At 45.4% G+C, this 22,981-nt stretch overlaps 2 protein-coding genes across 8 annotated transcripts in view; one reads left to right on the forward strand and one right to left on the reverse strand.

Annotated features, from left to right (window-relative positions):
* The window catches only part of TAF1D (TATA-box binding protein associated factor, RNA polymerase I subunit D), a 531,982-nt gene that overhangs the window by 374,923 nt on the left and 134,078 nt on the right, over positions 1 to 22,981 (reverse strand). The gene's annotated exons all lie outside the window — the stretch shown is intronic.
* Positions 1 to 22,981, forward strand: part of C9H11orf54 (chromosome 9 C11orf54 homolog) — a 126,053-nt gene that overhangs the window by 62,670 nt on the left and 40,402 nt on the right. Inside the window, exon 6 of the mRNA XM_069614763.1 lies at positions 12,903 to 13,079. Coding sequence (XP_069470864.1) covers positions 12,903 to 13,079 — 177 coding nt within the window. The remainder of the gene's footprint in view (positions 1 to 12,902; positions 13,080 to 22,981) is intronic.

Consider the following 22,981-nt stretch of genomic DNA (forward strand, 5'->3'; position numbering starts at 1 on the left):
TCTACTAGCGTTGTTTTACATTGGTATTCAGTTCTCCAGCCCACACAAACCCATTTCACCACCTAGAAGCACCCACAATTGAACGCAGGCTTTATGGTGCTGAAGGGCCATCGTGGTCAGTGAAACCAGCCCCTGTACCCATTCTTTACAGTAAATGTACATGCATCAACCCTTCTTATCCTCAACCAGGCTAGGATCTGTGTCAAACGTTGTTGTGTCCTGGGCCTTGGGATCCGCCCGCTCAGACCACCTGCAAAGAACAAATTACTTGCTTCTGATGGTCAAAATCTGTCCACAGATTAATTTTACAAATTTCCCCATATGCAGACTGGATCTGGAAAATCTTTACACAGCCAGCAAGTGGAACATGAGCAACTTTGTGTCCATCTCAACATCATATGCACTGTCGGAACCCGATGGGACGTTGCCATCACATATATGAAGCTGCAAGTGGCATCATAAAACATTTCCATTCAACTTTCCACGCGCCACAAAGATAAGAAATCGGCAGAACGGCCAAAATACAGATTAGCAAAATAAGAGGGAGATGTTAAATATACAGGAGGAAGATTTTATAACTCTGATTGAACATTAACAAAAGCTAGAAATTAGTTATTCCAATTGATTCCTTCCTACTACAGATTCCCATCTCAGAGGAGTTCCAAAGCAGTTCCCAAAATTAATGAGAGTTTGAAAAGCAACTGGTCCTCAGATCAGACAACACTGCAAAACGGAACTCTCAAAAGAAGGGTCTTCCCGTGGTAAGAGTCAAAAAAATAATGCTTAGCAAATGTATACAGCAGAAAGACCCACTGCAGAGCAGAAGTCGCCTCCTGACCCTTAGCCGATTGGTCCTTTTGGCTATAGCCAGTAAAATCTTGCCTTAGTCTTGGCAGGATGCAGGCGGAGGAAAGAACCCAAGTAGATGAATCTTTGAGATGGGTGAAATTTTAAGATCAATTTCGAATGAAGGTGACTTTGCGTGTGAGAACCTTTATGGAAAATACCATAAAAAGGAGGATCCACACACGTTGCAGCTCACTCAAATGGCAAGCAAAGTAATGGTGTAAAAGAAAAATAGTCTTCATGGTCAAGGAACAAGAGAAGAAACATTAAAGGGCCTTCGAGGAAAAAAGCAAAGTAACGGTTTAAAGAATTTCATAACAGTGGGTACTGCGAAATAGGACCCCTGCTCATGGGGACCCTTAAAGGCCGAAAGGGTGGCTACATAGCCCTTGCCAGTGTCTACATTAAGGCTAATATTGGCTAAGAAAATCAATAAATCCAAAACAAAAGCTGTTGAGTACAACAATGTGTTGTGGCCTGCCCCATGGAACCAATTAAAATTGTTCTAATGAGAGCTATACATTGCCTTTGCTGGCAATAGGTAGAGATATCTGATGCTGTTCTTAACATCATGCGCTTAAGAACTAAGGATGAAGGTCCACATCGGCATGGTTCGGCTAGACTACTTCACCCCAATTCCCATACCCGATTGATAGAGAAGGTTCCTCCTGAGCAGAAGCTTCCACTAATGGGCAATTTGACAATCAAGACCAGAAATTCTTTGTAGCAATACCTTATCCAGTCCAGAGCCACAAGGAGCATGGTTGTCTTGAACCAATGCAGCCAACGAAGGATCAAAGGAATCAGGACTGTCAGGCAGGCATGCATAAGATCGAAGTGTCAATCCACAACTAAGGCATTCCCAGAGATCCCCCTTTATCCCTCCCCACTGTCAAAAACTCCATAGAGAAGAGGGAACACAAATTTCAGACTGGAGGAAAGATAATACTGAATTTGGTGTACACAACGCTGCAGTGATGTTTGAGGCATTCAAATGTAGCTCATAGTTGCAGAATGTGGACTCAATCCTGCTCTAGACAACCACCAAAATGTTCTCCTAAAAGACTGGACACAGCTCTCCATCAAAGAACGTCTTTATATTTTCTTGCAAGAATATACAGCCGATCAGTCATGTCCCCCAGAATGGACCATTGCATGCGCACCCTCACCTCAGACAAACAAGCCCAAGCGCAAGAGGAACCCTTGAGTGCAGTAGAAAACCCGACAGACTAACAGATGTCCTGCAACCTCTCTGGAAGAGTAATCCCTTGCCCTCCAGGGCAACCAAGACTGCCCTAGTGAACTGAAGCCCGGGTCGAAGGAGGCAGGTGTAATGTCTGGAAGTTCAGGGAAAAACTCACTGATTAGTGGAGATCGCAAGCCTACATAAGATGACTGGCAGTCTGGTCCAATGACTTTGCTTTTATAAGCCAGATCTCTAGGAAACAATACTCATTGGCATGTCCCCTGAGAAGTAAACTTGTAGTTGTGACGACTGTGACAAACAAATAACTTTTAACGAGTCACATGAATGAAAATACATGTCCTGGATGTCCACGGACACCAAACAAGATGTCGGTCTCAGAGGCCCAGAGGGATTTTTCCTTTGAGGATTTAGTTCAGAAGTGAAGATGTGGAAATGAGAAAGCCTCTTCATATACCATCTTGACTCCCACTCGGGGCAAAACAGGTTCAACAGGCCCCTTGCCAAGGACTGCTGCAACTTCTTGAATCAAAATGGAGATTATGATTAAACAAAGGGAGGAAAGAAAGAGGTGCATTCGGGGGAAGCCGAGCTCAGAAAGGCACGCAATACTCAAATATCATCTACAGGACTCAGGGTGAACCATATGCCATAGATGAATGCACAAGCCGTAGGATAGCTGCACAAGAGGGCATACAGTATTGAATTAAGCCCTGCCACAGTAAGAACCTGTGCCCCTGCAGTGCTGAAAAGGAAGCAGGTTATCAAGCCAGCCTTTTCCTTGGGAAGGCCTGTTGAGAGAAGAAAAAGTGCAATGACCAAGGTATGCGAGTTAGAATCCACTCATAAGCAATGGCAGGACACACCAATTCATCAAGTGAGTCATCCCCTTCACTCCACAAAGATGAACCCCATTGAATAAAATGTGCAGATGCTTGTCATGGATGTCCTTGGAGAAATAGGACACAAGCATCCACGAGTAACAACGCACCACAGCCCCAGTCCCTATGGACCTGCTGATCAGTCAACTGTGCCAAAACATGCCCCACACCTCAACGTTCAGCTGCTTATCTATCCACCACCTCCCATGAAGAGCAGATAGATATCTGTCAGGCCTAAGCAAGGTAGGGGAGTAAAGTGCAAGCATGAAAGTGGCATTGGGGACCAAACAGTCAGAGGCAAAACCATTTGATGTTGCACCCCGCCATATTCATTGGGAAGGTCAGGAAGACAGTCACGGACCAGGCACCGGAGGCCTGAACCACCAAGCTCTTAAGCATACAGCAGGAATCTAGGAATGTTGGATCCCCAAGAGCGGCCTTTGCTACCAGACAGCTTTCTTCCAGACTGGCGGGGAGTAGATAGACTGTTCCTAAAGAGCAAATACTCGTGCAAGGATTCACCTAAAAAAGTACCATGACCTGTCCCTTCGAATACGATTCTAAGATATCATTCGGCATGTGCACAGATTTTATATAAAACTGGGCCAAAAGGCCTATATATGCTGCCACTTTCCTGACCACATCATTATAAAATGGTACCTTATCTACAGGCTTAGTATCGCTTTCAGCATAGGCCGGTTCAGAGGAGGTGTTCAGACTAATGGCATTCTGTAACTCCAGAGATAGTTATTTAAAGCCTGAGACAGCAAACTATAGGTCCTGGCCCAAACATGCCTCCGCAGTAAAGAGACAACCTGCACAGGTTCAGAAAAGTTGCTCTTAAAGCAAATTATGGCCACTTTTCCTGAGAACAACATGGGTGCAGGAAACATCTCATGGTCTCTACACGGGCATGGTGATGGCATTGTGCCGAAGTAAGCTTTGGTGCTGGCAACAGGAAGTGCCCTGGAACAGATACAGAAAGGATGTCCTGCAAAACATGCGGCAGGCCCCAAGTATGAACCTGCAGAGGGCAGAAGGTTCTACCACCTTTCCCAGCAAAGTTGCCGGGCAGCAACCTGGCGAGTCCTCATGTTTGATTGAGGACCACCAGAGTGTTGTGCTGGAAGTTGGCCAGCATGGACTGGCTGAAATCGTCCTGCTCACACAGAGAAGGGGACTTGGTCGGGTAACATCACTTGCCTAATTCATTCCGGTTATTGGACTGCATTTGCTTGTGTCAGTTTCTGGGAATATGGGCACCTTTCTCGTGGCCTCTGAAGACAACTGATTTTTCAGAGGAAAAGCCTAGCTCCCATACCTGGCCCTCCTGTGCAGCTTCTTCGATCTTCTGTTTTTCCTGGCAAGTTGCGCAAATGGAGGTGGTCCAGAGGCACAGAATCACAGGCTAGAAGCAGCTCCCTCACTCTTGTGAAGCATTGTAGAAGTTGTAGAGGACCTTTCACGCAGCTGGCTTATACCTTGTGTTTAAAGTGTTTAAAGTGAGACATTGCCCAAACTAGTGTTGAAAACATTCCTGCAGTGAGATCTGTGGTGGCGCTTCAAAATACATCTCTGGTATAAAGACATGCATGGATTGCTTTATGTTCCTTCTGGGTCACATCTTGCATTGGAAACAGCAATGGTGTTGAGATGGAGCTGGGCATGGGATCACTCAGTTGCCCTCTGGTGGCTTAAAAATGTTCTGGATCAAGTGAGGGGGGCATATGCAGGGAGAAAAGGGATCCATTTGAATGTCTTCTTACATATTCATTTAGTTGGTGAAGTGGAAGGCTGCAGAGGAGTTCTGTTCCATTTCATATCACAGACTACAAATTATTTATAATTTGTAGTAATCTGCTTAGTAATCAGCACTACTCATCAACATTATGTACAGCAGAAAAAGTAAGGTAGAAGAGCCTATCGATCTCCTAGGAGGGATGCGTGCCGGAGTAGCTCTACTGTTACCTTCTTGCTGGTCCACCCTTTCAAGCCTGCATCTATAATTTTGGTTTTCTTATGCAAAACAGTGCATACTTAACAGTGCATTTGCTTCAGAACCCCCACCCCCACCGTCTTCCCTCTGGGAGATCGAGAACCTTGGGGATGAGAGCTAAGTCAATCACATGGGGAAAAATACCAACCAGCACTACCTACCTGGCGGAAACTGTGAAAGGAAACCCACAACAAAGTGAGATTATAAAAAGCGTCTAACCACCTAGGGAGCCTAAAAGGGGAATTAGTTGCCCAGTTACAGTGGGTACAAGACCTCTTCATGTGTGGATCCTGGAGAAAATTAAGTCAAATGGAATTGTGGATGAAGGTAACAACCACAAAGGAAGAAAAAAACATCCACACAAGTAGTCAGTATGGGGGGCAGTTTAAAGTGAGGACTCTGCGATTTGGGGACTTGTAGAAAAAAAGCTGCTAGAAGAAAAGCAGCCACAGGGAATGCCTTAGAAGGGGACACGCCTGGTGAACAGGACCAACCCCAAGGCAAGTATGGGGAAGGTAGCTAGTCACATGAGGAGCAGTCACACAGAATCATAATGCAATCCGAACAAAGAGAAGGAAATAGCAACATTAGTGAATAATAGCAACACAGAACAATTCATGGGATCCCGCCCCTTCTCCCCACAGGGGAGCCCTTGCCTGTGAGGGAAGGGAGTTGAACCCGCTATCAACAATCCCCCTAGGAGTGGCCAAATGCGTAACCTCACAGGGAGAGACTCCCCTCTTGAGGCAAGGACTCTCGTTTCGAGATGGAACTCCATAACCCTTACATTTGAGAACATGCAATCCTCAAGCTCTTCCAAGAACCCACCTGAGAAGACTAATATCTGTAATTGTAATACTCCTTCCTTTCCTTATATAAGACATGACAATACCAACACGAGGACAAACACACAGAGTGATCATAAGTCATCTCCCAAAAGTACTAAGAGGAAGATTGAAGAAGTGATGCGAACTACTCCTTTTCCAAGTATAGACAGTACTAAGAAGATGTGGCTGAAAGGAATCATGAAGAATACCTAATTGATACAGAAGACGGACCCAGCTACAGGCCATAAACAGCAAGAAGGGACTTAATAAAAAGTGAACCTGGCATGAAGCTCATCAAAACCCGGGAAATTCAAAACTGGGAACGAGGATGTGTGCAGGAGAAGCTAGTTCTCGGTCACGAGGACGCAGTGGAAGGCTCGGAGGAACTGTCGTGGAGCTGAGACCCGACCTATGCGGAAGCTAGACCAAACCTAATCGTGGCGTTACCTCGGGATGATGGACCGTGCGGTCTTTCAACTACACTGACACCGAAAGGCCCAGTAAGCCGTGGAGACAACTCAGTGCAGCAGGGAGCGGAGAGAGACGCAGAGAGCGTTCAAGAAGAAGAGAAGGCAGGAGACTGACACCCAGGAAAGAGCTGGTGAAGTGCCAGCGTGAGAAAGAAGGTTAGGGGAGTCACAGGAAACTGGGTAGAGGTTTGGGCAATACTGAAAAATACCTTGGGTCACATAATTACTGAGAAATAAAGAGTACCTCAGGAGTAATCTCCTTCGTCACAGTAATTACCAAGAGATTATCAAGAGTGAAGAATACATCAGGAGTAATCTCCCTTGTTACAGTAATTTCCTTAAGGGATATTGAGAACAAAAGTCACCACAGAAGTAGTCCCCGTCCTCAGAGAAGTTGTGGAATTGACAACCAAAGCCAGAGACATTTCGGGAGTGATATCACTTGTTACAATAGACCAGAAGAAAAACAAATTGGACATTTAACCAAGCACAGAGTAATCCCTGGGACGAGTTACAAGGATTTATCAAACTTATTGCCAGAGACTACTAGAAGTAAACCTCAAGACTGGCCCAGTAGAACGAGGAGAAGGAGTCACCTGGTTACCTTTTATTTTGTTTGTTGAATACCTTTGGTTAGTGGTAGGGTCAAGAGTAGGCTAGTTTTTGGACAGAGGATGGACGCTTTAGTTTGACTACCACTCTGACGACGAGCACCCGAGTTAGAATTCAGTTAGGTAGGGCAATCCCTTTAGTTGTAGGAAAAGAAAGGTTATTTTCCTTTTTGTTGAATAAAAAGCTTGAGTTGAAATGCCAGCCCCTTTGTCCGACTCCTTCTGACTTACTACATATGGTGCCAGAGAAGTGGGATCTCTGTCCATCTGATACAAGGTGGAGGGACCCAGAGAGAGAGAGAAAAATTGTATGGCACGACCATGTGGCCAAATATCTCCAATAAGATTGGTAGGGATAACCCCGAGCATGAAAAAACAAAAACAAAAAAAAAAAACTGTCAGAACCCCCTTAACATCAGAATTGCCTATTGACTCGAATAAGAGGGACATCCCAGAGGAATCCCTAAATATAGAATATTTCAGGGAACGACATTTACCAACTATAATTAATCTCAGAGGCATTATTGGAACACTTGGTGGATCACCAGATACAAGCGGACCAGAGGTTTCAAGAGGGCTTGGACAGGATAACCTCCAGTCAACAATGATATGATAGGTTATTTATAACGCGCTTAATACCCAGAGGTTTCTAAGCACGGGCCCGGGGATCGAACCTGTGTTGCTCTGTGATGTCTTGCTTCCAAGGCAAGCACATTGCCCTTGAGCCATTCTCCCGAGAGTAAACAATGACCTAGAGAATTAAAAAAACATTTTTTGGAAAGGTTGGCCCCACAATTCAGTTGGACAGACGAGCTAAAAACCTGCTAACTAGCACCATTGTTGAGGGGAGAGCTCCAAGCATCATATCAGACACTAAACCACCTGGGTACAACTCCTTTTAATGGAATTAAAACAGGGCTTACTAAAGAGGGTAGGTCAAACTGATAACTTTTACACACAAGTTCTGGGAGATCTGTTTGAATCCTGCTGAAACCCTGCTGGAATTGGGTGTGCAGGTTCAGAAAACCTTGGCCCAGTTGGTAGGTCAAAAAAACCCTGTCAGAGGTGCAAGAAATATTAGCTCCTGAACAATTCACCAATGTGTTACCCCATACTTACAAAAATCAGTTGTATAAAAAAAATTACGGGGGTTGGAGGGAATTTACATTTTTCAGCCTTAGTTTTTGCTCATAGTATCTTTTAGAAAGGGATATTTATTTTCTTCTTTTTTCCCCACTTTCTAGTAAATGGTTTGACATCTCTAGAGGAGTTTTAGGTTAGGGTGCCCTTGAGATCATGTTTTACTTCTTTTCATGTGTCGTCTCCCTTCTGTAGGGCTCCTATTTGTTTTGCAGCCTCGGCATGGGCCTGGGCGATTTCTATGGGTGTACTAAAAGTGGGTCAGGCTACCCCCATTCAAAAAGATTGTCTCTTAGAGAAACCAATTCCAATCTCAGAAGAAGGCGATTTTAGAGTATGTGACAATTCATGGGATCTCAAGAACAGGAGAGTGAAAGCTCCACCAGACCTGGGGGTTGCCAAGTTATGTAGTAAATACTACTGAATGTTATACTTAACAGTTTAGTTTATCCTGGATTAGTATATTCATCCCGAAATAAATGATGAAGACAGTATCTTGTTTTATTAAGGTTTGTTTTTTCGTATGACTAGAGCAGAAGCCTCTAACGCGGATGCATTTCGGACCAAAGTCCTTCTTCAGGGCGAGTTCCATAATAACATCAATTAAACATTCATTTAGAAAGGAGCTGACCACATTAGTAGAACAACTGAATCATATTTATCACATGATTATTAATGCGAAATCAAAAGAAAAAGGAAAAAGAACAAAAGAAAGGCAGGAGGAGCCTCATTGTACCTGCAGTCTTGCGAAGTCCATCTCTGTAAAATGAATGTGTATGTATATAAACAGGCGTGAAATGTTCATACTGAATTTGTTTATTAGAAGTTAGCAATAGCAAGGGAAATGGACAAGTGGAGGAATAAAAGCAGCCACATAGTGCGTTGGACTAAGGACATGCGCCACATGGGAAGCCAACAAAAGGGAACTAGCAACAAGAGAAGACTGTAGAAGGGGGCCAGCAAGACAGGATTTTAGGTTAAGGGGACCACTACCAGGAGAGCAGGAACCAACCAAATGTGAATCATTTGGAATAGAACTAGCAATACCCGTAGCTTGGGATAAAAACAAAAGAACCAGCCACCAGAAGGACTACATGACAGCAGGAACCAACCGCATATGGATCCCCTGGAAGAAAACCAGTAATACTTGTTGCATGGAGAAAAAAAAAACAGCCATCATAAGGGCATTATAAACCACAGCAGGGAACTATACACCCGGTCTGTTTGAGAAAGGAAGCAAACCACGCAGGTAGCCTGAATGGAAGAATCCATCTCACAGGAAGCAACCCACACAGTGGGAGCCTGCGAAAAGGAACTAGGCACACAGAAATGAAATGGATGTAACTCGGCTTAAGCGGAGCCCGAGAAACAGACCCAACCTAATTGAAAAGCCCAGTGATGGATAGACCATGAGAAGTCAAAAGGAAAAAACGGTCAAGAACGGTGAAAGAGCAAGTCAAAATTTGGTGGCTGTGAAGATAGGAGAATAAGTATAAGTGATATCTAAATGCAGAAGAAAGAAAAAGGTCAAAATAACTGACACAGGAAACCTTTGCTACCCAGAAAGCAATCAACCATGAGGGTATCACAAGGGAACCAGGCAAAGTCTGGAGAACTGAACCGGTAGGAGGAAATAAAGTAAATGTTGAACATAGAGCATTAATAACAAAGCCAGCCTCAAATTGGACCTTTTAGACAAATTAACTACATAAGAATCTCAAAAAGCCTAAGCATGTGTGTCAAGAAGTCACCCACTCACAATATGTGATGGAAAAAAGAAAAATCAGTATTTAGGCTGTTACTAGATCGCAGATTGTGTTACAACTGAAAACTACCACAGAGAGTATTCAATATTCTGAACACAAATCTTTATGGTATATGGGGGGTGCAGATTGTGAGAATGCCCATCTGGAGGACAGCCTGAGCTTTTTTGATTTTTATTAACATAAAATGATGCAGGTACTTCTGTTTTTTTTCATAAATGCTCCATGTCAAAATTATAATTCTATAGTGCATACATGTGCCTCTCCTGGCATCTACAGGCCCATTGATGCAAAAGGCGCAGAGCAGGTTCAAAGGTCACACGTGCATCCCCAACAGCTGCTCATACAAACACCATGGCGGTAGAGGTAGATTTTTCATCTCATGCACCTCTGATCTTAATTATCATCATTGTATGTCTTAGTTAGTCTGGTGGCACAATACATCTTTAAATATAAGCCATGGCTAGTTTTGGCATGGTGACTGGTGGTATGGTGACTGATAGAGCACACAATTTTACAGCCACAGACATTTGATATCACTGGTATCAGCTCTGTGGGTAGATCCAGCTATGACAGGACTGTCGTGTATTGGTGTCTAGTCTGACTGTCTCCACTATGGGCGTGTAAGGCAAAAGCAAGGTTGCTGCCCCGAGCGTTCTCCTGCAAGAAGGGCAATATCTTCCCCCAGGGCATAGATGCTTTCCCCAGCAGGTCTATTGGGAACTTGTGCTTGAGGCAGCACTGGATAATAAAGCTACTCTCACACTAGGGTGCGGACTACTGCAGTTCCTTTGAAGTGAGCAGGCCTGGGAAGGGCCAGATTTAGGGCAGCCAGAAATGACAGGTAGGCCAGGAGAAGGGTCCCACTACCTTGGTTTCTGTTAGGGCTTTCTTCCTGTTCCTGTCTGTCCCTACATTTTCTGCCGGCAAGGTACTCAGAGTGTGATGCCAGAAGATAAAGGACACCCATTACAACATGGATTGGACCATTAACAGCAGGCTCGCTTTGGACAAATTCCTAGTGACATTTTGCCTTTAAAAGGAGAATGGCACTGCCTCATTCTTCGATTTATCTTTGGACCATTAGGAAAAGGAGAATACATTTTTGAATTTAACTTGGTATTACAGTTCATTCTAAAGTCCTCTGCTATATAGGTGAAGACAGAAAGCATCCAAGGGCGAGGAGAGCTCCACCCGCAACCATCCCAAGGAAACAGTAGGGTTGACTGCTGATGGACCAAGGCCTATACTGGCTGAACTGGAACCAGGCTCCTGTTCACTGGTCTGTAGGTGCCAGCCAAGCTCCCTGGAGTGGGAGTGTAGAAGGACTCATCTTGTTCTGAAGCTCCTGGATTGGGACTCCCAGCAACTTAAAAGTCAAGAAACAGAATTGGGTCCCGATTCACGCGTCAATCTGCGTGAGAGATGCACCAACTTGGACATCCCCTGCGTGTTCCAAGCTTCTTCATGCCACAAGATGTTGTTGCTTGTGAAACGCACTGTGTTGGACTCAGTCACTTAGTTCCCTACCACAACACTGAATCGGTGTCTCAAAGCACCTTAAAGCCTGGCTTGATGCTGTAGAGCTATAGGAACAAGAACATAAGGTATTTGAAGAGGTCCAGTACCGGTGGTCAACTTTGTTGAAACATAGTGACTTTAATGCTCCCCTTCTCTACCTTGTTCTTTAAGAAATAGCCTTGAACAGGGAGGTTGCTGCCAATCTTGTGCCTGAAAACCCCTGCTCATCTACCCAGAGTGTCGTTTCATCAAAGTCTGAATTTTCAGTTTTCTTTTACAGGTGTGGGTTTTTCTAGTGTTTTTTTATTGATTGATTAAAAGTCTATATTTTTATAGAGCCTTGAGTGGACATGCTTTTATTTTGTTCTATTGTACTAAAATCTTTCGATTTGCTACTGGTATCACCTCAAACTTCCTCAGAAGAGTTTAGCCTGCCCTCGGCCTAAGCTACCACAAAAGGCCAATGAGTTATACCTGCTGTGTGGTCTCAATTTCATCTTTATGACTGGGATCACAGTCGATTTGATAGTATGGTGGCGCTGAGCAGGCAATATAGCCATTACTGATCTCTGTACTCAGTAGTCATTTTGTTACAAATGCCTTTCTAAATATATTCATTTTGTTCAGAGGAATGGAACGGCAATTTACAAAAACGATTTTTGAAGAATGACTTGACAATAAAAAAAGGGGAGCACCGACTATACCAAGTATAGGGAGCCATGCATAAAACACATTACTGGCACAAGTGAAGTGTTGAAATTATATAGGCATGACAACATGATTAAGCACATTTTCAGTGTCAGATAATGGGTTTTATTAAATCTAACATTTTCAATTGAACGACCCGATGAAGCAAGTATTGTTGACATTATTCCAGCCTAGTCAATGTGAAACATGGGTTGGCTGACTATTTTAGGGTTTGAGGGACTTTTTGGTCAAAAGAAATCTGTGTGTTATCCTGGGAAAGAATGCTCCCCTCGAACAGGCTGTTAGATTTAGGAAGATTGTTTTACATATATGCAACCCTCCTTTTTTACAATAAAGACTTAATTTGATCAACACATGTATCAAGTATATCTCAGAAGTCTGAATCTGGGTGAAACTCCTAAACCAAGCAGAAGCAGGAGAGGGATGGCAGGAGAAGTGAATCCATTTCATAGGAAGCTTCAACAGCGCGAATGGCCAAAATGATGTAGTTTAACGTGATCCTGCTATGTTGGGAGATTTGAATTAGCCCTGGCTACTACACAAGTCTGGGGAGGGTGCCATCCATATGCTACTCTTCAACCAGTTAACTGTAATTGGTTATTTATAATACGCTTAATACCCAGAGGTTTCTAAGCACGAATCTGGCGATCAAACCTGTGTTGCTCTGCATCCCCTTGCTTCCAAGGTGAGGGCATTGCCCCTGAGCTATCCTCCTGCCATCACCTGGAAAGGCTTGGGAATGGAATCTGGAGCTCGGGAATCCTCCTACAAGTTTGTGCAACCATAACAGTTAAATTGCAGAAGCAGTTTGAGGGCATACATCAGCCAATATTTGCCATTTTAATTTCCACAAAGGCACTTAATGATCACTTCATATGAAGATATACATTGAATTACTTACTAAAAGTGACAATCATGTGCGGCTTACATTTCAGCTCATACATTCCATAAAAGCAGAGACTGAGCACGAACCTGCTGTAAATGGGAGTTACCTGGCACGAGTCAATCCCACGGATGGAGAATGTGTGCTGGAGAAATACAGCGAAAAATACAAGGATTGCGACTTTGGACTAACGGCAAATCTGTATGCAAGTGAGGGCCAATCCGGAAAGGTAATTCCACTTATTAGAACAACATTCTCCTATATGCTAATGACAGTAGTGGTGTGCTACATTATGCTTAAGCCTTATAGACAGCAAAGGATGTCAATATTACTGGGTATATCCCTGCCCCCAAGTTGCACCTCAAACCATCATTTGAGAATAGTATTCCTCCCCCAACCTCAAGTGATCATGATCCCTCCCAAAGACTAAAAGGTCTTAGCACTTTGGGTAAAATATAAGTACAAATGTTTGTAAGCCATATTTTTTGTATCTGCGCTTCCCACTATGTTTCCGCTTTGGAGACGCATCCGGTTCTTTATGCTGAGAAATGTTCTGCTATTGGTCTTCTGTGGAATTCCTCAACCTGCTGAAGGAATTGGTTTTAGGATGCAGTTTGATTGTTGTGAAGACCTATTTTTTACACTATGGTATGTTACTTTATATAGCACAAACATGCAACCTAAATCTTGATATCTGCTACTGTTCAGGCTTTACTGAAGTCTGAATGTTTAGAACAATGTCAGTACTGGAGGTTTTTATAGCCCAATTACGATTCTGGAAAAGTGTAGAAAAATTGTGAATTTGAAAGACTACAGAGCCAAACTCCCCCTCGCACAAGCTGCATAAACACTGCTGGAGGTGTAACACGAGAGGTGGGTGCCAGCATAGAGCGCAATACCACAACCACTGAAGCCCCCAAGCAAGTGATATGTGACCAGGAAGAGGCGGGGGGAGTGGTAGCCAATGAGCAGAGACCCAGCAGTAAAGTGCAATTGGCAGACACAGAGCAGAGACATAGCACACATTGCAGACAGTGAGTAGAATGTTGGCTGTGAAGCAGGAGCAGGCCTTTTATGGGGATTACGATCTGCCCCACTGTCCTTAATGGAACTGCCAATGTCACAATGTTATATTGGTAATTATTAACTGCATCCTAAGCATTCTGGTTGGTTCAGAGGTACTCAGTAAGTGCCATAACATCAAACCTACAGTGGGATGTTTCACCTTAAACAACCATGTAGCAAGGATCATGCCACAAGAGTTACAGCTGGATTGAGAACGTACTGCATCTTGTTATAAGCCAGTACAGTATAGGTGAACCTTTCAAGTGTACACTAATTTACTTGCGTAGCCCTGCCAACCCTTGGCCACATCAGATGACACTTGTTACACAATTTGCACCAGATACGTACATCAGTCACTGAGTGCCCCTTCCTGTCCAATGTAGGCACCATAACCTGTCCTTATGCACCCCAAATACCCCCCTCAATGCATCTCAGGGTGTGCACATGGTGGTCATTGTTTGCACCAACAACGAGGTCTGTGGGCTCCGGATGAGCATCATGAGGCATAGTAGTTATGGATATTGGTAGTTACATGCACTGGATTTCATCTTGAATGTGGTGTGTTAATATCTATTACATACCTATAGCAATCATGGGGTAATCGCCTGAACGTCAAAGCCACATAAGTGCTGCAGGTAATTCTCCTACAGAGGACCATCATGAGTGTATGAGGAGATTCTTTGCTGCAAAGTGTCACACGTTTCATTGACTCCAGCCACTGCTTCCTTCTTGCATCCAGTTACGTATTGTTCAGCTTTGCATTGTGGGAGTGTTGAAGTACCAGCATGTCATGCCGAACGGAATCGTGTGATATTTCTGTTGTGCCACTTGCCATCCTAGAGTGACAGGGGACGGGGTGGGGGTTCGGTTACATGTAATGAGCAGCCTGCAAGCAGGGCAGGGCAGTTCATCATTTCCACCCTCCTCCCTATGGATCCCTTTTATCCTTTTCCTTGTTCTACTTCCCAATATATATTTAATTATCCTTTGTGATGGGCATATTGTGACAAGCTGGAGAAACTCAGTGCTTTTTTTAGATGGGGCAGAGCTAGGTGGCTGGGGATGGTCCAGCCAATACCTGATGTGCCTCAGAGTCCGGGGGATGTGCAGAATTCCTTGGACTAGGCCTGCCTTTCCACATATAATTGAAAGCCCAGAGAGCAGACAATGCTTATTGAGAATGTAAATCTAAAAGCATCCCCATACCAGAGCGGACTGCCAAAAGGATAGCGAATCATGGGAGTTCAGACGATGCCGAACTCTGACAAGAACTAGACAAAAGAGAATACCAAGAAAACCCTGTACTTTCAGATCGAGGACCTGATCACTTGTGGTTAAGGAAAACTGAAAATCCTGCTTGCTCCAAGAACGCTGAACAGCCACATTTGCAGATCCAAAACGGGCAGATGGCCAGGCCAAGGTTTAAAATTTCAGAACCAACTTAATTAATCCGGAAATCAATGAATATCTTTCCAATGCCAAAAGAGAGAATAGGTTTCAAACGAAACTTCATGAGCGATGAAAACAATCGGGCAACATAAAACAAGCTGCTCAATGGAAGGACCAATACTGGGCCAGTTTAGGATACCAGTCACCGGTCCAAAAGAGGCTATAAATGCCAGTGAGTTGCGAAGACATGCTTTTATCCACTGCCTGTATACACAGGAGAAAACTGTTTGGTATGAGGTAGTTCATTTGTGATCTGCAGTGCTGCAGTTCTGGTAAAGGAATGCACCACAAGAGCTAGTGGTGTATTGAAAAGTGGAAGTAAGGACAGGTCCTACCCACCAAACCTTGTACTAAAAGGAAAACCTGAAGGTGGGGCTCTTCTGTGAAGAAGCAGATTAGAACCACGCCTAGCATGAGTGTGAGAATATACCATCTGAAAATGACCCTTCAATAAGAGGACAAAAAGGGCAGGGGGGCGTACCCATTAATGCCAACAGCATTGCGCTGAGAGAACCAAAGGTCATTGAGAGACCTGGGCCAAGTCCGAGACTCAAGAGAAGACTGGGAGAATCAGGTTGTGGAGAGGCCTGAAGAATCAGAGATGACCAGTAACCCGAAGAGGAAGGAGAGGTCAAGGAAAGCATCTGGTGTAGGTTTTGTTTCTTGAAAAGGGATGGGCTCTGAAAGGTTAGATTTGTGAACGCTTTTGTTGGCCAAACTTGAGGAGATCAAGGTTAGCCTAGAGGCTAAAGGGCTTACAAAGAATATGTTTGAACTTTCTGTTGGCCATTGCCTTTGGTTGTTAGAATATGGTGTCCGTGCAGGGACAGACTTCGGAGAATAGAAAAGGTTCAAGAGTTATGATAAAAGATCTGATCACCTTGAGGTGCAGGGAGCACCTGGAGAACCCAGTGTTTAGTGTCCTCACCCTTTATGCTAGTTTATCAAGCGTTTCTTTATTGGTTCTAGAATATTTCCCTAGTACCGAGGGTTCGAAATTGAGGGGAGCTGGGAGCTATTTAGCTCCTGCTTGTGGCCTAGAAGAGCCTAGTTGGCTTGACACCAACAGCTACCAGGAGCGACTTATGGCTGCCCAGGCCAACTGATGCCGAACAAACACCCCTGTGTGAATGTAACTGTGTTTCGGAGAAGTTATAAGTAAACATCAGGACACCTCTTTACAAAAGGTAAGCTATAAATGATTGAAAAAAGTATGTTCCATCTTATGTGGAAGTTAGATTTGCGAAACGCTTTGTACCAACTCCTTGATCTCCAGTGGTAGCTCCTGGTCACTGGTTAATGCTGGATACCCAGGAGCTGCATTTAGCTCCTGCTTATCCAACCTCAATTTCGAGCCCTGGTATCAATAGGTGTTCATCCAACACAATACCTTATTCTGTACATCTTAATAAGGATCTATGTGATTACATTGGAAATATTACTGCAAATAACCTTTCATCAAATTATTTTTTTAAGATTTTATTGGTTTTGTGACAATCTTAAATTCTGGCTAGCTGCCAGAGAATCACAACAAAAATGTCAACAAAGTTATAGAAATTATTTTCTCCCACTCTCCCCGCACCTCCCTCCTCCCTGGAGTATTCGTATGAGCACTTCCATAAAACAGAGTGATGCGGGTGGTGCATAAAGATGTTCGAGCAAAGCTTTCAGGGCACATCTATGAGGGTCAAGGCTCTCGGGCGTCTCATGAATGAGAGTGCATTAAAGCCCTTTTGCATGCAATTCAGAAATGGCGACTTACGAGCAAGAAAGGAAAGCTGAGAGTCTCTTAGGTTAGCTGTAAGTTTAGCCATTTTCAGCATTGTCCAGACTCTGTCAAGCCATAGATGCGTTGAAGGAGGCTCGGTTTTCCTCCATAGCTGAAGAATGTCAAGCTTGGCCGCTAGTAGGAGACAGAGCAGAAGAACAAGTTACTTCTTACCTTGTAACGTTCTTTCGATGGGATGTTCCTCCGACGTATTCCTTATCTTAGATATCTCTTTCCAGCTTTGCTGGTCTCGGAAATTTGTTCTCTCTAGAGGGCGCTGCGCGTCGACGTCTGCCGAGTCGATGTCCCTCGACAGCCGCCGTATCGACGTCAACGTCATCCTGCCTATAAAGGCCGCACAAAGCGTCCGTTGCTCAGTTCCGTTTTGTAGCCCACAATAATTCTTTCTGGATTCAACTAATCACCCTGAAGGAGCGTAAGCTGCAACAACAAGGGAAGTAGTACTGCGGGGATGGATGGGAGGGTCGATAAGGAATACGTCAGAGGAACATCCCATCGAAAGAACGTTACAAGGTAAGAAGTAACTTGTTCTTCGAAGGGATTGTGTCCTCCGACGTATTCCTTATCTTAGATAGGCTCCCATAGCAGTATTCTGTTATTGGAGGTGGGAGTACTGACTTCATGCTTCCTCTTATTGATGAATAGAGTGCAATGCTACCCTTCCAAACCTAGTTTCCTGATTGGAGGAGGAATCCAAGTTGTAAAACCTTGTAAAGGTATGGACGGACGACCATGTGGCAGCCGCACAAATGTCTCGAACCGGCACTCCTCTTTTGAGGGCCGATGAAGCTGCGATACCTCTGGTCGAATGAGCCCTAAGATTTTGAGGGGGCTCTTTTCCTGCCAGTTTATAACATTCCAAAATGGCTAAAATAATCCATCTGGAAATGGTCTGCTTAGTTATGGGTAGCCCCAGCTTGTGACCTGTGTAGCCTACAAACAGCTGGTCTGCTTGTCTTATCCTAGCCAGTCTACTAATGTAAAAACTTAAAGCCCTTCTTGGGTCCAGCCTGTGTAACCTCTCTTCCTCTTTCCCCGGATGGGGAGGAGGATAGAAAGATGGAAGGGTAATCTTCTGTGTGATATGAAATTCAGAAACCACTTTTGGGAGGAAATTAGGCTTCACTTGCAGAACAACTTTGTCTTTGTGAAAGATTGTATGAGGGGGTTTACAAGAAAGAGCTTGTAACTCGCTCACCCTTCTAGCAGATGTAAGTGCTACTAATAAAACAGTCAGAAATCTTAACGAACAAGAGTGGAGTGGTTCGAAAGGTGTGTCCATCAGGAAAGTTAGGACTAAATTTAAATCCCATAGGGGAACCTGGAATGGTCTTGGGGGATAAACGTTAGTTAACCCCTTTAGAAACTGTATTACCAAGGGTAACTTGAAATAGGATGGTTCTTCCGCAGTGCACTTAAAGATGGATAGCGCTGGGAGATAGCCCTTGATGGTGCCAACTTGAAGGCCTGAATTCGCTAAATAAAGTAGGAAGGACAAAACCATTGGTGTACCACATGAAAAGGGATCGATATTCTTTTCCCTACACCAGCTGCAAAATCTGTTCCAACGGCAGCGGTATAAAGATTTTGTTGCTGGCCTTGTTGCCGAAAGCAACACCTCCATAACGTCATCAGGGAGAACCCAATCCTTGTACCTCAGCCTTTCAGAAGCCAAGCGTGAAGATTGAGGGTTTTGATGTCTGGATGGAGAACCTGACCTCCCTTCTGTGAGAGCAGATTCTCTCTGAGTGGAAGTCGAATTGGAGGGCAGATGGACAAGTCTAGAAGGTCCGGGTACCACGTTCTCCTGGCCCAATCCGGGGCAATTAGGATCATGGTTTTCCGGAATCTTCTCAACCTCCTGATCATTTGAGGAATGACAGGGACCGGTGGAAACTCCCAGTCCACTATGACGCGTCTCCCAGAGCTCCTCTCGGGGGAAATTCCCTTGAGCAGAACAGATCGCACTTCCTGTTGACACTGGTGGCGAACAGATCCACCTGAGGGGTTCCCCAAAGGGCGAAGATCTCTTGAAGGACTTCCTGAGCTATTTCCCACTCGTGGGAGACTGTGCTCTGCCTGCTCAGAGCGTCCGCTGTCAAGTTCTTCTCTCCGGCTAGGTGAACTGCCGATAGAGAGATTCCTTCTTGGATTGCCCAAAACCAGAGCTGCATCGCCTCTCTGCACAGAGGTAGTGATCCTACGCCTCCTCTTTTGTTGAAGTAATGCATGGCCACTGTGTTGTCCGTCATTATCAGGACATTCTTTCCTTGTACAGATGGCAGAAAAGCCTTCAGCGCAAGTCTGATGGCCCTCAGCTCTAACAGGTTGATATGTAGTCTGGACTCCGATGGAGACCAACGACCGCTGATGGTCAAGTCGTTGGCGTGGGCTCCCCACCCCGTGAGTGAGGCATCCATGACTACTGTTATCTCCGGCCAAGGTTGCCAAAACTGCTCTCCTTTCAGAATGTTCTCCTGACAGGCCCACCACTGAAGGTCTCGAGCCACCCTGTCGGGAACCTGAAGAAGATCTGTCATTCTCCCTGAGAATTGTGACCACAGTTCTCAGTGCCCACTGGAGAGATCTCATTCTCAGGCGAGCCTCTGGCACTAGGAAAATGCAGGATGCCATGAGGCCTAGAAACCTCAAAAAGTCGAAGGCTGGGAGACGTTGGGCATTTTGAAACTTGGTGACCATCTGTAGAATATCTTGAGCCCTCACCTCTGGTGGCAAGGCTTTTCCCAGGGAAGTGTCCAGGATCGCTCCGATGAACTGGAGTCTCTGCGATGGTATAATTTGTGACTTCTTTAAATTGAGGGAGAAGCCCAGTCTGTGAAGGGAGTGGCAAACATGATCTAGCTGGATCTGAGCTTGTTCCGAAGATACAGCCTTGATCAACCAATCGCCCAGGTAGGGGTAGACGTGAATCCCTTCCTTCCTTAGACTTGCAGCCACTACCGACATTAACTTGGTGAAGACCCTCGGGGCGGAGGTCAGCCCAAATGGCAGCACTCGAAATTGATAATGAGAGTTGCCAATTGCGAACCTCAGGTATTTCCTGTGTTTGAGATGGATTGGCACATGGAAATAAGCGTCCTGAAGGTCCAGAGATACCAACCGGTCCTGGAACTGAAGGGCCTGAAGGATCTGAGAGAGAGTTACCATCTTGAATTTGTCTTTCCTGAGGAATTTGTTCAATTCTCGCAAGTCCAAGATGGGTCTCAGTCCTCCGTCTTTCTTTGGTATGAGAAAGTAAGGGGAGTACCAGCCCTTGTTCCTCTCCGCTACAGGTACCGGTTCTATGGCACCTTTCTCTAGCAGGTCTAAAATGTCCTGCAAGAGGAGCGGATCTGGAGCTTTTTGAGAGCTGATCCCCGGTGGATGACTCTGAGGTATGCGTAGGAGAGGCAGGCAGTAACCTTGTGCAACTGTCTCCAATGCCCAAGCATCTGACGTGATAGCCTGCCATTCCGCCAGATGTTGAGTTAACCTGCCTCCTACAGGTGTCTTGTGAGGGAAGTCCTCAGAGTGGTTTTGGGGCGGCTGATGCAGATGCCGATGGTAAAGAGGCACCTGCTGTTGCTGCGGCTTTTGAATATCTACCCCGTCCACCTCGGGTAGTTCTTCTTTGTCCCCTTTGAGCCGGTCGTCCTCTACCTCTTCCGAATGCGGAGTAGAAGCGAAAGGACTTGCCTCTCGCAGAGGTTCCTGTGGGACGAAAAGGTGTCTGACGGATTGCAGCGCCTAGGGATTTTGCTGCTGCCTTTGATGTTTGCAGTTTTTCTAAACTGTCACCCGCCTTTTTCCCAAACAAAGAAGAGCCATCAAATGGCATGTTCAAGAGCCTGGCTTGCACATCTGGGGCAAAACCAGACTTTCTCAACCAAGCAAATCTCCTGGTTGTTGTACTTGCCGCCATTGCTCTGCTGATACTGTCAGCCGAATCAATGCCCGTCTGGAGGGATTCGCACATAGCGTCTTTACAGTCCTTTATGATATTTAGGAACGCCTCCCTTTCTTCTCCCTCCGGGATGCAGTCAGCCGCTGTAGAAGCACACTCCCAAAGTGTATGGCTAAATCTAGCAAGGGTGCAAGTAGCATTAAAAGATTTTAACGCCATGCTACATGCCGAAAAGACTTTCTTAGCCATAGCATCGTATTTTTTATCGTCCCTGTCCTGTGGGACGGTAGGGTAAGCAGTCTTGATGTCAGTATAAGATGCTGCCTGTACCACCAGACTTTCTGGGGATGGGTGTTTCGACAAAAACTCAGGGTCTGCAGAAGATACCCTGTATTTAGTAGACAGTTTTTTATTTACTGCCGGGAGGACATCTGGGGTTTCCCAGTTCGTCATTATTTTTCTTTGAAGTGCTTTATGAAAAGGTACTACAGGATCCTCCTGTGGACCTTTATCAAGAATATCCGTGAGGTCATCCTGTTGGAAAGCCTGTGAAGGTGTTGACCACCCCATAAATTCTGTAATCCTGGCCATTAAGGCTCTATAAGGGGTTTCAGCATGCTCCCCCGGGTCTGGCCTAGCAAACTCCATCTCTGGGGAAGTGTCTAAACCACTTGCCTCATGTAAGGAATCATGGAGTTCCTTTAATCTGCGTTCCTCTGAGGATAACTCCTCTTGAACTGGGGTTGCAGATCCCTGCAACTCAAATGTCTCTTCTTGGTCAGACAGTTCTCCCTCTTCCATAATTGAGGACATTGTTCTCAATTGGTCTGAACTCACAAAGGGTGTGAAACCCATCTCCAAGGCAGAGGGTGCCAAACTTGTCGTAATCGGCCTCGAAAACGTCGATGTCGTTGACGCCGAAGGCTTCAAACGTGGCGTCGAAAAACAAAGGTGGAGGCCTTGAGGTCCTCGATAGAATCGGAATTCTGCTTGAGGATATCGACAATCTCGACGACATCGTCATCGAAGACCTGGGAATAGCCACTGGGTGCGCCGCAACCGTGACTTTCCTTGGCGTCGACGCTGGTGTTGAGGATGGCGTCGAGTCGACAGACCCGTGTGTCGAAGGTCCCTTCGACAACGGTGTCGAAGACACCGACCTCGGCGTCGACGGAACCTTCGAAGAAGGATTCGAGGTCTTTGCTTTACTCGAGGGTTTGTGACGCGCTCGAGAAGCTTCCTTCGCCGGGTGCTGCGACTCGCGGCGTTTTGGACCTTCGGGTCTTTCGACCAGAGCATCGCTCTCGGCAGTCTTCGAGGTGGTCGAGGCCGCTTTCTCGAAGACGCTCATCATATTTTTTCGGAATTCCTCCCATTCAGCCCGGGAACTATGTTTCGTGGGGCAAGGGATTCTCTTAGGTGAAACAGAGGAAGAGGAGGACGAAGAAAGGGATCTTCGGCGTCTCCTTTTCGAGTGCTTCGATCTCGAGGAGTGATGGGACCCGCTTCGAGACCTGGAGCGCGAAAGGTGACGAGGAGACGAATGTCTCGACTTCGTCGAGGAAGAAGAAGCTTTAGAAGTCTTACCTTTTTCCAGCTTCCCCCTACGCTCCTTCAAGGCCTTAGCTGTCATGGACATACAGTCCTCGCACTCCAAACAATGGTGTTCAGCTCCCAAACACCACAGACAGACCCTGTGAGGGTCCGTCAGCGACATCTTTTTTCCACAGTCTCGGCATTTTTTAAAGCCGGACTGAGGGGTCGTCGGTTCAGACGAGGAAGCCATCGAGTATGGGTCGAATATCTCGAGGAAAATTGAATAATTCTCTACAAAACTGAGCAACGATATTCCGAGGCACTGAGTAAGCGTGGAAAAACGGAACTGAACAACGGACGCTGCGCACGGCCTTTATAGGCAGGATGA

The sequence above is a fragment of the Ambystoma mexicanum genome, chromosome 9, assembly GCF_040938575.1.
Source record: "Ambystoma mexicanum isolate Mex_15411 chromosome 9, UKY_AmexF1_1, whole genome shotgun sequence".
In the NCBI taxonomy this organism is placed as follows: Eukaryota; Metazoa; Chordata; class Amphibia; order Caudata; family Ambystomatidae; genus Ambystoma; species Ambystoma mexicanum.